The sequence below is a fragment of the Semicossyphus pulcher genome, unplaced genomic scaffold, assembly GCF_022749685.1.
Source record: "Semicossyphus pulcher isolate SPU_LCO1_2020_fin unplaced genomic scaffold, fSemPul1.0.p SCAF_8, whole genome shotgun sequence".
NCBI lineage: Eukaryota > Metazoa > Chordata > Actinopteri > Labriformes > Labridae > Semicossyphus > Semicossyphus pulcher.
The window spans coordinates 26,630,968-26,647,446 of NW_027211759.1; the positions used below are offsets into that span (position 1 = coordinate 26,630,968).

Consider the following 16,479-nt stretch of genomic DNA (forward strand, 5'->3'; position numbering starts at 1 on the left):
CTTATCAGGATGCAAGACGCCCCTCCTCAAACACTCTGTGTTGGCTTTGAAGCCGTGTGGATGACTGCTGTTGGTTTCATGTTTGCTGCCCAGGACATAAACTTATTGACAGAGTAGAGCCTCAGTGTGTGCCTGCCCTGGTCCGTCAGCACAGTCGTATTCATAGCATGATCATTTATAGAAGTCATTGTGGGAGGAATCTGTCCACACCCTGAGCGTACAGCCAGATACCACGTACACTCAGCAGCTCTATGATTACAGTGTTCCTGCTTCCATCACTGATGGATCACCTGCTAAGGATGAGCAGAGGTGCAGCAGGATTTTCACTACATGTATATTTGCATAAGTAGCTGGAATAAAACAGCTGCATGTAAGAGCACAAAGCTACTGATCATCTCACAGACTGCACATGTGCATGGCAGTACAGTCCATGTGGGGATGTGACCAGGGCTGTGAATGTGTATGTGCACACATGACCCAGTGTTGATTTTATGTCCATGAAGGAAACAAACATGTGGCAGCTGTGAGGACCAATTTCTCTCTGGGACAATTAAAACTATTTTAGACTTCAACATGTCTCACCGGCAACTCCCAGCAGTCCTGTAACAGCCTGCATGAAGCACACAAAAGCCTCTCTCCTGATTGGCTGCTGAAAGCGCTGTCAGCTTCAGATTCAGCAACACATGGTGGCAGGAGAGGAGGTTCAATTAACACCTTTACTAACAGGAGTACAGAGCAGAGGGTGTCAGATCAGCCACACGAGTCTCATCCCCCCGTCAGGTACTAACCCTAACCCATGTTCACGGTGTTTCTGCAGATCAGACACCCCAGATCCCTGGTGGGGGACCTGCAGCCCAGATTACCATTCTGACCCTGCGAGTCTGACTTTAAGTATTTTTACACTGTGCTGTTACTACGACTACTTCAGTAATAGATCTGCATACTTCTTCCACCTCTGTGTCTTTTTATACTGTGTTAAGAATAAAGATTATACCTGTGTTCTTCTCGCGGCAGCAGGCATATGTTGTTTATGTCCTCAGATATTTGGCAGCTCAGAGCTGCAGGGAGTAATACACTGAGACATGTTTCCTCCTGACACCCAGGAGCCGAGGAAGCATTGCACCAGCAGCTCTCAGTATCAGAGTGAATGTGAGGTGGCCACTGACTGCTTGTGCAGGAAATCCTCATGAGGTTCCTCCAGGTTCACTTTAAAAATATCCTCCGAGGTCTGATCAATGCCTCAATGGTTAACATTGAGGTCAAACACAGACTGACTTGTACAGGGAGTCCAGTTAAGCATTCCAGGGAGCTACACTGCTGAGAGACAGGAACAAGTGGAGAGTAATGCCAGGACTCACTGTGAACAGGTGGCCTGAAATATCACAGACTATAAGCAGCAGTTCTCAGATGAGTGCGTCTCTCCCAGATGGCCTGAACAACTCCTAAGCACGCTTTGAGACCAAGATGCTCAGGACCTGCTCACCTGTCCAGGACCCGTTCAGCAGTCCAGGACCCGTTCTCCGTTCAAAATCTCAAGGTGCTGATGAACTGGCAGAGGTCTTCACAGACGTGTTGACTTAGCACGGCTCCAGTCTGTAGTCCTTACATGCTGATTGTCACCAAACCAACATCATCACAAGGACGGACAGGCCGCTAGATCTTCTTCCTCTGAGGAGGAGGCTCAACAAGGACTCTAGATTACTCTGAAACTTCTCCAGGTGCACCACTGGGAGGATCCTGACTGGCTGCATGAATGGCAGGTTCACCGGCCTCAGCTGTAAGACTCGACACCAACACAGAGCTGCCAACCACCGAGGACCTCTCCAGCCCAAACTGAAACACTGCAGTCCTTTTTATCTCATGAATATGATGTCCCGGCTGGTTTTCAAACTAACCTCACAGCAGCAGTGGTGGTCAATAGACCACACATTCACAAATCACTTCCCATGATGCATTGCTCTCATAAGTCTCTCCAAAATACTGATGGCCCATCCCTCAAAAAACCTCCATCATCTACAGCTTAGGAAGAGTAACTCGAGAAAAAAAGTCAACTAAAAACAACAGTTCTAATGTAGAATCATTTCCTGCTCCGTTGGTCTGTGATTTGCTCGATTCAGCGACATAATATCCCTTAGAAGAGGCAGACTGATTAAAGACGTTGACTTCAGACTGGATTTCTTCTTCCCACAGAGGCGTCATGTGTGGAAAGTTACAACATAAAGTGCGATAAGTAATGTTTCAGGGGCTTTTGTCCTTCTCTTTAGATGAGATCAGCGTTTTTACAAGAGTGGCTGCTAACTGTGTATCATTCATTCTTTGAACGGTTTGCACGCTGTGTTCCTGAGGTGCATTCACCTCCACACATTTCATTCTGAAGCCTTGAAGGTGGATTTGCTGTTTTGTCCCCGGTGGTGTTTGGGTTTTTATTCCCTGTAAGCATGTGAGCGGACACAGAGAGTCATACCGACACATACTCATCATCTCCAAGGCTTAACAGAACATCATCTTGGTATGAGAGCCACGCTCTGGTCCGGTCTCATGTTGCCTGCAGCTCCCAGTTTGACCCGACAGGTAGATCTCAGGGGCCAAGCTCGAGTCTGAAACTGAGATCCATGTCAGGTAGATCTGGAGACAAACACAGAGACAGTTTTAAAATCATCCCAGGTGGACAGAGAGAGGACCAGAGAGACGACACAGTGTTAACATTCTCAACAGAAAACTCCTCAAGCTCTAACTTTAGAAAAGCTCCTGCAGAATAAAGTGTCAGATTGCAGCAGGCCGTCACAGCACACGTAGATATCAAACATCTAATATCTGCACATAAAACATGTCACATCCTGCCTGTTTCCAACACTTCTGATGCCTCTCAGCAGGATACAGTTACCCACAGTAAAAATAATTCCTTCCACTGAACCCAGCTGAGGTTGACACTGCTGCTACGTAACAATGTCTTACTGCACAGGTATGTGAATGGTAAATGGACTGCACTTATAGAGCACTGTTCTAGTCTGCAGTCATTCACACATACACGGCAGAGGCTGCTACATAAAGTGCCCAACTGTCAATCAGATATCACATTCATACCCGTTGGCTATGCCACCGGGAGCAATTTGGGGTTCGAACCGCCGACCTTCCGATTGAAGGATGAACAACTCTACCACTGAGCCACAGCCGCCACATGTGTCACTCAGAGCTGTAATGAAGGCGGAGGTTTTCATTTAACAGTTTATATCACTTACACATCATTACATGAGCCTTGACTTGAATTCGTCAATGAGCTGGTTTTCATTCATGTCTGTTCTCAGTATTGTTCATAAAGACAATAAGCATGTCCAGATACCTAAGCTGTGGAAAGTCCTAAAGCTAAAGCAGAATATTTCAGAGACATAAATGATTTACAGACCCCATCCTCAGTGCTCTTCGCCCTCTTTCATTCACCCCGAGCAGTGCCAGGAGCACACAGTTAATACGGCTGGAAATAGCCTTCAGGGTAACTGAGTCCTGAGTGAAAATACCCCTGCTTCATCACTTCGACTGGATCCTTTTCAAGTGGATCAGATTAAATGGTGGGGGCATCTTTGAACAAGGACTGGAACGACGACCAAGGGTGAAGCAGGGTGTGTATCTGCAGCAGGGACGTCAGTGTAGGAGGCACTTTAAACACAGCTGCAGGGGATCATTACATAATTAAGATTCACATATACAGAGAAGAATCCAAGTTCTAGGAGTCTATAGCTTTAATGTACAGCAAACAAACAGGGCAACATGGAGAAGGTAACTAACACGAACAGAGATCAAACTGATTGATTTAATGACAATAAACCGGCTGAAAGGATGAAATAACTAAATCATGATGCTGATTAGTAAGTAAGTCTGACTTCACGTTTTGTCAGGTCCGTCTGCAAGACGACAAGAACACGACTTTAAAATGACCACAAATGAACACATTTTCATGCGACCATCAGGACAACAGGAGATTCTCTATGCTGACAGGCTTTCATGACACATTGGATACAGCAGTGGCAGAGCGCACAACTCCAAAAATAAGTAACAAAGTATCGCTTCGGGTACATTGTCACATGACTTTTTCGACACATTGAAGACATTTATCTGACGACAGCACTTCATTTGGTGAAATGTGCTGCCATCAGTTTTTCAGCTGTCAAAGGCTTCGTGCTGCTCATGGTGATTCATGTTGGGTCTCTCCCTAAATAACAAAGAGTACGCTCTGGACCTCCGTCGTTGCATGTGTTGTTGCAGCTCGTTTGCCCTTGCCGGCCACCATAGCGCTGTTTGTAAAGTGTGTTCAGGTAACTTTGGTTATGATTGGTGCCATACAAATACAATTTGATTGATTGATTGATTGATAGATTGATAGATTGATAGATTGATAGATTGATAGATTGATAGATTGATTAATTGAACTGTTCACATTGACTTTCTATTTCATTGCTAAAAGGTGTGTGAAACGGGCCTACGTGTTGTTGACTCTCTGCCCGGTGCCTCTCTGATGCTCTTCACCCACAGCTAGCTCGCTCTTCATGCTCTGACACGACCTCGCGTCAGTGCTCTGTCTGACAGTTCATTTTTACACCAACGGACGGACATTTATTTTAAACAAAGAGGTAACACAGGGGAACTCGATGGTCTTCCTCTCATGCAGCACTTCCAAACATGTCCTCACACTGCGACTCCCTCACAGCTGTCTCGGCATCTCCCAACTATTTCAGCAATCACTTTTAATTAGAAACTGGCCATGCGACTCGGTGGGCCCACCCCCCAGCCTGACAGCCATACTGGACAGCCAATCAGGAGCTGGTGTGCCGTGACAATTTCAATAAATGATATTCAGTTGTTTCTCTGTGACACCAGAGATCATAAAAAACACACCAGAAGCATTTTTTTTTATGGACAATGACCTGCTGTTATTCAGAGTGCCCCCTGTGGATCCTGATGATGCACTGATGATGCCGGATGACATCAGCAGGGGTCTCATTTAGAAGAGTGCGTAGAATCACTAAAACCGTCCGTACGGAGAAAACTCAGAAATGGCGTGCGCCAAAAATAATTCAGATTTATAAAACTGTGCACACGCACACCTTCTGCACGCCCATGGTTTATAAATGAGTCCCCAGAACAAAAGTGTGAGCTCCTTTGGGTGTGCGGGTCAAATGTCAGTGAGGACATAAAGAGGAGCAGAACTCACCTGTAAAATAGATCCGTTCATATTAACAGAACTATGTGTTTGAAAGCACCTGGTTCATTCACACAGGTGTGTTATTTTTAACTGCACATTAGCCCCTTTGGAGAAGTGTCAGCTGTCTGGTTTCGTAGTTCACTTCTTGGTAGATTGTTTCCATAAACCAGGGCCGACCTCGGCCTCTCGGCCCCCTCGGCAGACATGTTACTCCTCCTGCTCCTGCTTTTATCGCCCAGTAAGGACTCCAGAGCTTGTAAAAGGTTCTGTGCTGGTTAACCCACGCGCTGAAGGTTGGTTCGGCTCCACGCTGGCAGGAGAGCAGCTCCTCTGACGTGCGCAGCGATCCATCAACACTGAGTGTGTAACATGAGCTGTGTTGATAGTCTCTGCTCTGCCATGCCAAACATGGCTGAAATAGCATTTTTAAAATGGCCTGAAACCCAAGCTGCTCTCCAGGCACGCTGCCCGTCTCCAACACACACACACACACACACACACACTGTGGTAAACAGTATGGATATCAGTGCCAGCACATGCAGGCACACAGTAGAGCAGAACTTTTCAGTGTTTGTCACAGAACTATGATCCTCTAATTCTGCATGGGTTCAGAGCACAACACTAGATGCTTTATAATTATTGTGGTGTTAGAGCATCTGTATAACATGACAAGGACAGACAGCAGTGACTGCTTTAACTTAAATGAAACTCACTGTAGGAGAAGGGAAATGAGACTCTGCATCAGTCCGTTGATGAATACAGTCATAATTATTAAAGAGTGAATAAGGCCATCCAGATAAAACAGTCAATGATATGAATGAACACTGAAGACCACCAAGTGCATGGAAACTGTAATGTTCTGTTAATGTAATGCAGCGTTCAGCATCTGACAGGAAAACCTGAAACAACATCTTTGCCACGTTCTCCTGACTTTATACCCAACACCTCCTAATCACTGCGTGCTGATTCTCTCAGAGGACTGGTGCTCTTGGTTTTCAGGGTGGGATGGTCCCAGGCTGTTCTCTCTCTCTCTCTATGTGTGTGTTCAGGTGATGAGCTCTTCTCTCACAGTAACTTGGCTTGGGGGTGACATGTATATTATTGTTAATACACAGATGCTGGATAAACTGAGGCAGGTTTGTTTCAGAATTCAAACAGAAGGTTAGCAGCAACAGCTGGGTCAGCTATGTATGTGTAATTTAAAACACTGTTTCATTCATTCTGATCGTGTCAGGTCCTATTGTCCATAAACGTTACACCGCCCGAGGGCGCTAATGCATTATTTTGTTGTTTGACAATTCATTGTGATATTTCCTACAGTCTTTGAAGGAAGCAGTGACGCAGCGCATGCGCATCCTGTTGCGTCTCGGGTCCTGTTTGAAATTGAACCGCGAGAAACGGAGGCAGATAAACGGAGCAGATCCGTGTGTGAGAAACTTTCATTAGATCGTCTGTAAGGAGCCCATTCAGGTAAACTCACCTGTTTACAGCAGCAGGTACTTCCTGGTTCTGTTTATGTGCCTATAATGCTGTCTGTTGTTAGCTTCCAGCTAGCGTTAGCCTTCGCTGCTCTCAGTATGGGTCAGTCGCTTTGGTACATTACTTATGATCTGCACACAAACTGCACAACACGACTTCACACTTCTCACTATCGCTGATCACAGTGTGTATGTGTTGATGTTTATTAATACGTCAACATGAGCAGCAGTCAGAGTTCATCTTTATTGTAGGATCTAACCGTGTTTATATGATCGCACCGAACACCTCCTGTTTCACTTTAAAAGCTGTCGAAGGAGCTGAATATGAATATATAAGTTCAACGTTTAAACTTTTTGATCCGGATCCGGAGCTTCTGTTGTTTATTAAACGTGTGACGAAGTCTGACAGTGTTTGTTATCACTCAGTGTTTTCACTGAAAGCTGCTCTCGTGTTGTCTGGAGGGCGAAAACGCCATGCCTCGTTCTTCTCCTTAATAAGATCTAAACATCTTTTACTGGGATGTCTAACACGCTCACTTCAGTAAGCTGAGAACTCGCTCACTTATTCACTTATTCATTTATCATTCATCAATCATATGATTCCTTTTTTCTTTGTTCACAGAACAACAACATCTAAAAGAGTTATGAAGCATATATTTAAGCTTTATTGATCCCCCACTGGAGAAATGTACTGGTTACAGCAGCTCAGTAAGAGTTTATCATGTTTAAATGTGTTAACGATGATTGGAATGAATGAATGAATATGTGTGTGTGTGTGGGTGTGTGTGTGTGTGTGTGTGTGTGTGTGTTTCAGGAGGATGAGTGACCTGGAGGATATCAGCCAACATGTTCATGACAGGATCTCCTCTTTAAAGCGCCTGTTGGACCTGTCCCTCGCTGGTATGACACAGTCACAGATTCTTACTTATCTTTGAATTGTTAGAAATATAATATAATGTTCTTTTTTTTCTCACTCTACATTTAAGAACTGCCTCAAAATAAGATGAAGAAACTGGGACAGGAAATCTTTGCCATCGAGACACTTCTGGAGGAGTTTGAAAAGTGTGTGGATCATCAGAGAGAGCAGCTCAGGAACCTGCAGGTAAATGCTAGTGTTGTGCAGCATTAGCATCATCGACAAATACCATTTAAAGTGTAACTGCACCCACAGGTCTGACCATAACTCCACCTACTGCACAGTTTTGAAACATGTTCAAAGTGGGCAAGGGGCTGAGATGGGGGGTGGAGGGGGGTGGGTGTGTCCGGCAGCTCAGTGACGTCCCCTCCCCTGGCCAGAGAAAAAAAAGGTCAATATTAACACTAGCATTGATGTGTTTCGTCACAGTACACAGAATATTTTAGATTACAGCTCAACAAACAAGTGTGCAGTTACTCTTTAAACATGGAAGAATAGTGAGTGAAAGGTGAAGTTAGCGAGGCATGTTGGAGGCTCAAATCAGAGGAGACAGTTTCTAAATGGTCTCAAACATACTGTGTTTGTTTGTTTGTTTGTTTGTTTGTTTGTTTCAGGAACTCGAGGAGTCGTTCCAGAAGGATCTGGCAGATGTCAGTCACATGAAGGACAACATACCTGCACACATGCCGAAGAGGGAAGGACCAGCACAGTGAGAACTCATAACTCACACTGTAGTTTTGTTAACAGAACACAGAAAATCAACCCATCATTTTCCAATATGGCTGCAAATGTGCTCCTTGTACAGGAAGTAGTACGGCAGCATCACTTGGATCTGTGTTTGAAGTCATTAGACTTAGTAAATTATAAGTATAAAGTATAAATCAAGAACAGGCTCCATCAGGAAGAAAGTAGTGTGTGTGTGTGTGTGTGTGTGTGTGTGTGTGTGTGTGTGTGTGTGTGTGTGTGTGTGTGTGTGTGTGTGTGTGTGTGTGTGTGTGTGTGTGTGTGTGTGTGTGTGTGTGTGTGCGCGCGCGTGTTCCTCCCTCGCTACCATGTCAAGGGGATGTGCTGAGTCGTGCTGCGTTCAGGAGCGCTCAGAAACGTGAGGGATCAGACACGCTTTTACACATATTTTTAAGGATCGATCTCGGGATCTCTGAATCGATATTGGGTCATTCAAATGAGAATTGATTCGAATCGGAAAAATGTTTTTGGTTTTTAAAGCCAGCCCTATACGTTAGGATGAAACAATTGAATGATAACGACATTAAATAAGCACCTGTAACTGCACCTGTCTGATACACAGGGAGCTGCAGTGCCCCTGTGTCTCTGAACTGATGAGTTTATCTAAGGCAGAGCTGCTCACAGCTCTTTGTTATCCAGAACTCCCATTCTAAGAGGACTGATGGATGTCTCCTGTGTTCTCTCAGAACTCGTGAGCCTGTGATGAAGCAGACTGAGGCCGCAGTCCTTCAGCCGGCTCAGCAGGAACACGTCAGGAAGAGCAGCCGCAGCTTCATCAGAGAGATGGACTTCATCACCGTGCCAGAGTTTGACAGCATCCCTCAGTAAGAACCAGCCCTCACTTTGAGACCACATGATGTGATGGTAGAGGCTGTTTATGAAGTTCTGCAGCAGTGAGCTTCCTGTCAATCCAAAGCTTCTTCCTCACATGTACTGCACACCTGATCCAAACACAGCCAGCCAGCCCCACCGTGCTTTAGAAAGGATGTTTTGTATGTTTTTTTTATTATTATTATTTTTATGCCTTTATTTTAGAGAAGGAACAATGGATAGTAGCGGAAATGGGGGAAGAGAGAGTGGGGACGACACGCGGCAAAGGGCCAAGAGTGGGAGTTGAACCCTAGGCCGCCGCATCGAGGGCTGTAGCCTCTGTATGTGGTTGCTGATTTAACCGCCGAGCTAAACTGGCACCTGATGTTTTGAATGTTTTGACGTGTGGTTGTATGAGGTGAGCGTGCTGCATGCAGTAGATGACACTCAAGACAGCTCCTGTTTGGAGAAGCACTGACATGGAAGCTAAGCTACGTACTGCTGTTGTAGGGTTTCACCATCATGACTTCAGGTAGCCTCAAAGTGACTTTTGTCAGCCAGAACTCATTTTCCCGATTGTACTGACAGCACATGAATGCAGCGTTTACCACAGCGCTTTGAGACAACCTCCCCTCGCTGCAGAGGAAACCATGGATCTTCTCCCAGCACCAACAGCAGGCTTCAGTAATGACATGATAACTGTCTGCTCCATCACTCTGATGTTTACAAGCTGCTGAGAAGCTGGTGGTACCGCAGCCCCTGGAAACACACGTCACAGTCACACCAACATGTCAGCCTGAATATAATGTGAACATCTGTATAACACGATTCAATCTTTTTAAGCAGTTAACCTTTGTACAGGTAACATGGAACTTTAATTTCCTTTATGACAAACACAAAGTGTTGCACATGCTCAGTAAGTCACGGTCGGTGCAGACTCGCTGCTGTGTTTAGTTACAGGGCGTAATCCCTGCTGTGTGCCGTACGTGTTGAAGGAGCCATTCAAACAGAAACCTCCGGGTGATGTGGGGCCTGATGTAAAAAAAGTAACATGATAAATCAGTGCTGCCCTGATGCTGAGTAAGAACCACGTCTCAGGATGTGTCTCTGAAGCTGTCTGTGTGTCCTCAGGTACATGAGAGGACGCGTCTCATACGAGCAGCTGAACGCTGCGGTGCAGAGCATCAACACCGCTGTAACCACCAAGTACAGGATCCTCCATCAGGCTGTGAGAACGCTCAACAACCACTCACGCAAGCTGCAGCAGCGCTTCAAGGAGCAGGAGACCAAACAGACCAAAGGTGATGTGATGCTCTGGTGCTGTGACGATACACGTCACGGAGGAGGAGCAGAGTCATTAGGACTGTTTGATCGTTCATGCTGATCTGAACAAAGCTTCAGCCTGATCAGGTATGATGGGTCATTAAGATCTCATCACACACATGGGGACATCACTGTGCTGACACATTAATACATCAGTTATGGAGAGCTCAGTGTGTCACGGAGTGAACTTCAGGATAAGATTGACTTTGTTCGTCTCCCATTGGGGGGTATATTTTGTTCCAGCAGAGTCAGAGTAAAGGAACAGGTGATCCAGGGATTAACGATGCAAACCACATGAATCAGATGTAATCATAAATATACACAGGTTAAGGTAAAAACACACATGGTGTAACAGTTTGATATGATTCAGTCAAACATTGCACGGTGACGGTGTGTGCACTGATGTACCTGCTCAGTCTGTATCAGGTGATCACATTCTGGAGGCTTCTGTTCGAGTAAAAACCGTCTGAAAGCTTCCAGCAGCGTGCGTGGGCGTCCTGCAGCCCCGCCTGCTGTCTGTTGCTCTCACTGAGCTGTGGACGTGTCTTTCAGGTCACTTCTTCGTGGTGGAGGAAGACATTCGGGAGTTCAATCAGATGAAGGTGGACAAACGCTTCCAGGGGATCCTGAACATGCTGCGACACTGTCAGCGCCTGAAGGAGCTCCGAGGGGGCGGGCTGACCCGCTACGTGCTGCTGTGAACACTCAGACAGAACGTCAGCACCATCAGGATCATCAGGACCCATGATTAGAAGAGTCCACTAGAAACTTTTCCCATAATCACCACAGGGACGTGTGCTGTGTTCATGAATGAATGAGCTGTATTACATGAAGCTTTGTTGGCTGTTAATGTTTGTACAGACTGTTTGCTGTAAATGCACGCGCAGCAGAGTCCTCCTTCACTGACTAACTCACGGACAAACTCATTAAAATAACTTTCACATCACTGATCCTTTGTCTGTCAGTGCTGACCCCTTGAAAGCGTTTGGGTTCATGCGCTTCAATCAGCCTGTCTGTTAAACATTAAAAATAACTGCTGCTTGTCTATAAGAGATCCACTGTCCAGGTCACTGTCATGTCCCTGTCCAGGTCACTGTCATGTCCCTGAACAGGTCACTGTCATGTCCCTGTCCAGGTCACTGTCATGTCCCTGAACAGGTCACTGTCATGTCCCTGTCCAGGTCACTGTCATGTCCCTGTCCAGGTCACTGTCATGTCCCTGAACAGGTGACTCCCCGTACATGTGTGGGTTCCCTCCAGGGACTGCAGGCAGCATTTGAGTGAATTAAACTATTGTTTTCTCCAGTCTGCAGCTCGCTAACGTTACCTAGTGAAGATGAAAAGGCAGCACAATGAAACATGGTTGAATTTTTTGGAGCAGCTAAAAGGATGAATGTTTCCGATGATGAAGTTAAATAATGAGAACACTGCTCAAGTTAAATTAGTTTGTGAAGCAACAAACTCACGACGCTTGCTACCGTTAAATTCACAACCAATATTAAATGCATTCTGTCACTGAATCACTGTAACCAGTGTAATTACACAGACAGTAAACAGTAACGTTGTATGTGTGCTTTGAGAATGGCCAATTAAATGTGTTGAGCTTTGAAAGCTAGGAATTTAAGCCTTCCACTTCTCTCTCAGGTAACCTTGTTACAGCACACCAGCACTGTTTCACAGCAGCTGCTGACGGCTGCCTGTACAATGGTGAAACTGACACAAGGGGGCGCGCTAACATCGTTCCAATGCAGCCACACTGACGAGGCTGCCTGTGTATGCACACCCCTAGACAGTATGCAGATCTATGCAGATAATGCAGACAACAGTGTTCAAGCTCAGCAACTTTGTGTCTCGTGTTATTATTATTACAAACCCACATAGGGAGGAAGAAAGGGAGTAAACCTCTGGGAGGATCATGCAGAGACTGTCTCTATAATACAGATAATTGTAAACCATGCAGTGCTCGATCACGGCCTTTTCTCTTTACTGTCCACCACTGACTGTGACTACATTTGTCATCTAATGTGTTTTGAAGCCTTTGAAGTTCATGACTGTATGAAAGAGCTAATACTTGGTTTTCATTGTTGAGGTCTACTTGAGTCCTTTCACAACCACATACTGATGTGTGCCAGCAAGAGACTGAGCTGCACCCCGCCTGTCTACCCAGCTCGCACCCTACTTGCAGCTTTGGATTACAATCCTCATGTCCACCGACCTGTGGCTCCATCGAGTATGTTCTTCAAATGAACCACGTGAACCCACTGAAACATTTAGGTGAATATTAAACATATTCAGGGGCGCTGGTTTAGCTCAGTTGGTAGAGCAGGCGCCCCATGTACAGAGGCTACAGTCCTCGTCACCCACTGATCACAGGTTCGACTCCCGGTCTGCCCATCATTTGGTGATAAAGAAACATCTTCATGGTGCAGGCCATGTTGACTGTATGAAGCACACATGTAGAATAATTGTAATGCATTTAACAGTAACTAACTTCTCATTAACCATGTCAGTGAGGAGCCTGAGGCCCGATGACCCGCGGCAGTATGGTGGGCTATGTGGTGTTCCACGTCCAACCACAGAGGAGCTGCTGCAGACACAAGTCAGCCAAGGACACAGTATACAAGTTCTTTTGGTGGGCTTCATTCAACAGTCCTTCTTCAGAAAGAGGTTTTCAGACCAGTCCTGGCATACACCACCGTGCTGTTACTTTCATCTGGGGACAAAATGTACACACACCACAGAGCACTCCTGCAGACAGGAGGTATATATGACTGAGGGCTGGCTGATATATCTATCATATCGCCGCAGTGACACCAGACTAAATATTGGCTGTGATTTAGGATATTGTGCTGTTGTGATATAGCCTAAAAGCCCTTTCCTGGTTTCAGTGGCCGCATTACAGTTAAACTTATTAGATTGTGTGAAGGACATTTTTATGTTAACTTGTAAATCCTATGTTTGAATTTCCTTATTATTATAGAGTCAGTAATAGTAATAATCATGGTATAATCAGCTAAGGTTATTTGCAGTGATATGTATTGTCTACTCCTCTCCTCGGGGTCTTGTGCATGATTTTGTTGCTCTTTCTGTCCTGAGAGATAGTTAGTGGCCTTGTGTGGGGCAAGGAGCTCTGTGGCAAGGGGTAAACTCTAGATAGTCAGGCGCCTCAGCTAAGGTCATAACAATAGCACCTTACTTTGTCTCTGTGAGAGGGAGTTCTTTCTGTAATGTTTAACACACACTGTGAACCTCGATTCTGTGTCAGTCAGCTAGACAGCTGTGTGCTGTGTAGTACCGGGGTCTGTGTCAGAAAGGAGGTTCAACAAAGCCTCAGTCTAACCCCGGGCTGACTCACCCTGAGCTGAAAGTCGCTTTTTGGTTTCAGAACAGCTGATCAGAGTTAGTTCAATCGACTCTGAGTAGGTTCAGCCGGAGTTAAGTGTGTGCACGCTGACAATAACCCCAATAACATGATTCACCATGGCAACGGTACACAAAAACTAACATTTATATTAATTTAGGTGCAATCCAGCGGGAGAAAAACGTACATGGAAGCAGTTAAAAATAAAACACCAGAACATCATTCAAAGGTAAGACTCAGGCAGAACAGGCTCATGGCTGAACCTCACTTCATCATATTTTAAATATTAAACTCATGAAACATCATTCAGTGGCTGTTTTAATGTGCATTAGCTTTAGCCCTAACATGATGCTGATTTCACATACATTATGTCCTCTCACCTGAATCCTGTTTAGCTGATTAAACTGAATTGTGTTTTTTTCTAATTTCCAATTATTAACGGCTGCTTTTGTGTTGGTCAGAAATGAAGAGGACCAAATAAATGATCATTTGTCTTATCTGAGTGCTCTCAGCAGTGGTGGTGGAAAATCTACAAATGATGACTTTGACACAGATTTGTCTTTTGATTCTTTTATTATAATTATAAAAGACTTTTGCAAAGGGGTCAGAGCAGCACAGAGACTAACCGCTCAAACGGGCGTGAGACGGGCTGAATGAATGAGGAAGTCGAAGAGGGTTTTATATTCTAGGGGGAGGAGACGGAGCCAAACTCGGAGTTTCCTGAAGAAAACCTGCTCCCGACCGGGTTAGGTTCACAGACACAGTTACCATAGTAACCAACTCAGAAGTTGAAGTTGCCTCTCTTTCTGAAACGGCAAACCCGAGGTTTCCCTCCTTCAGGGTTAACAAACCCGGGGTTTTCACTAAACCCGCTTTCTGAAACGGACCCCTGGTCTGACCCAGCTCGAGTTGTGAACTGCTTTTACTCATCTTCTATTATTCTTCAATTAAAGACATCGAAAGACATCTTTGTCTCTCAAAGAACTTGATTGGTCTCGCCATCAGAAATTGCCACCACAGACTGCTTGACTGGGGCAGTGAGCGGTTGGACATAAGCCTTGTAGGCTTCATAAAATAAGTTTGTCATTACACTCATTCTGATTTGAGTTGATAGAAGTTGCTTTTAGATTTTGTTAATTACAAGCAGCGACTAAAGAGATGTTACGATAGGTATAATTTATAATAATGGAAAGACACTATCACATCACGTCTTGACACATCGTTCCAGATTCTCCGGGCCAGGCGAAGGCCACCCTCATGGAAGATGGAGAAGTCGTCATGTGGTAGCAGGGAAATGCCACCTGTGCTGGCTGGTGACAACACTTTGTTTCCACTTCAGTGGGCATTTCCCTGCACTTGATGCAGACACACCACTCAGGTCGGTTAGGGTCCTGGCCAGGAGGAGTGCTGGCCCTCACATCCAAAATGAGGCTGGGGTTCCCTCAACAGACAGCTCCCCAGAATCTCCTGACACTGTTGGAGGCTCAAAGGTTGAATTCTGGCCTGGAAAGAATCAGAAGTAGTTCGTCACATATAAGGAATTCGTCTTGGAATATTGGTGCGTGACAATAAACACAGCAAGTACAAAATTATAAGAGAGGGTGAAAGCAAGTACTGCAAATCAGAAGGATTCCATGTAAAACAGACAATATGTACTCTATGACTGTATGACTGAAAGACAGGAGGTCAGGGGAAAATGATGACTTTATGAATGAACATAGTGATCACGATGTGGACGTAAATTATGCAGCGAGCTTGTAGCTGTTGGACTCGACTGAGGTCGTCTTCACCCTGACGCTGTCCTCTAGCGCGGAGAGACCTCCTGCCACGGCCTCGGCCACGTCCACTAGCTCGCCCTCGCCCTCTCCCTCTGCCCCTGATGTCTATCCAGGTCTCTGGGGTGGTGAGGCCTTCACCCCCCATGAGGAGCAGCTAGGCCCCCTCTTTCCAAAGGACAAGCCACATTTACAACTCCAGGATAACCTGAAAAGACAGCAGTGGACATATCTTCTTCCTCCGTACTTGAGACATGAAGGCGCTCGGACATGCAGGTTTGTTGCCATCTTCAGGCCCACATTCGAGATAATCCAACAACACACAGGTCAAAGGTGGGTGGTGGAACAGTGTTTTCAAAATGTTGCAAAATCTTTTTGAAACGCAACAATGCAATGTTAAAATACTTTAAACGTACATATAGAGAAGGAAAATGCATTTGATTCATTTATTTAACTGGGGGGGGGGCTTTTTTTGCACAACCTTTGACCTTTTTTGTTTAAATTGGGCTTTTGCAACATAAAAGGTTTTATTGTGTATTTTTCTGTAAATGCTCTGAGATTTACAGTACTGTTAGAAATAATAATAATTGTCTGCTTTCTGTTTTTTAATGCTTTAACTATGGACACAGATTGTGGGGCAACGACAGATAAAATCAAATATCATATGGTGAGGGAAGCTCTACAAATGTCGTTACCTAAGCACTTGTACACCATTCTTTGTTATGTATTTGTTTGGTCTTTTATGCCCTAATTTAGAGAGAGCACAGGGGATAGTGTGTGACTATCACAGAGAGGAAGAAGCGGACCTTAAAACAGACTTTACAGGGCGCCTTGAAACCGACTATAAACAACGTTGGTGTAATGAGTTGGTATTT

At 45.2% G+C, this 16,479-nt stretch overlaps 1 protein-coding gene across 2 annotated transcripts; it reads left to right on the plus strand.

The window, feature by feature from the left end:
* Positions 1-6,578: 6,578 nt before the first annotated feature.
* Positions 6,579-11,404, plus strand: ska1 (spindle and kinetochore associated complex subunit 1). 2 transcript variants are annotated; one of them, XM_069687005.1, is made up of 7 exons: positions 6,579-6,667; positions 7,490-7,575; positions 7,662-7,777; positions 8,206-8,300; positions 9,022-9,159; positions 10,277-10,446; positions 11,021-11,404. In XM_069687005.1, the coding sequence occupies exons 2-7, from the start codon at positions 7,494-7,496 to the stop codon at positions 11,167-11,169; spliced, it is 750 nt and encodes a 249-aa protein (XP_069543106.1). In that variant the 5' UTR covers positions 6,579-6,667; positions 7,490-7,493; the 3' UTR covers positions 11,170-11,404. The 2 variants fall into 2 exon arrangements, with proteins under 2 accessions (XP_069543106.1, XP_069543107.1); XM_069687006.1 differs by lacking the exon at positions 6,579-6,667 and having other exon boundaries at positions 7,462-7,575.
* The last annotated feature ends 5,075 nt before the right edge of the window (positions 11,405-16,479 follow it).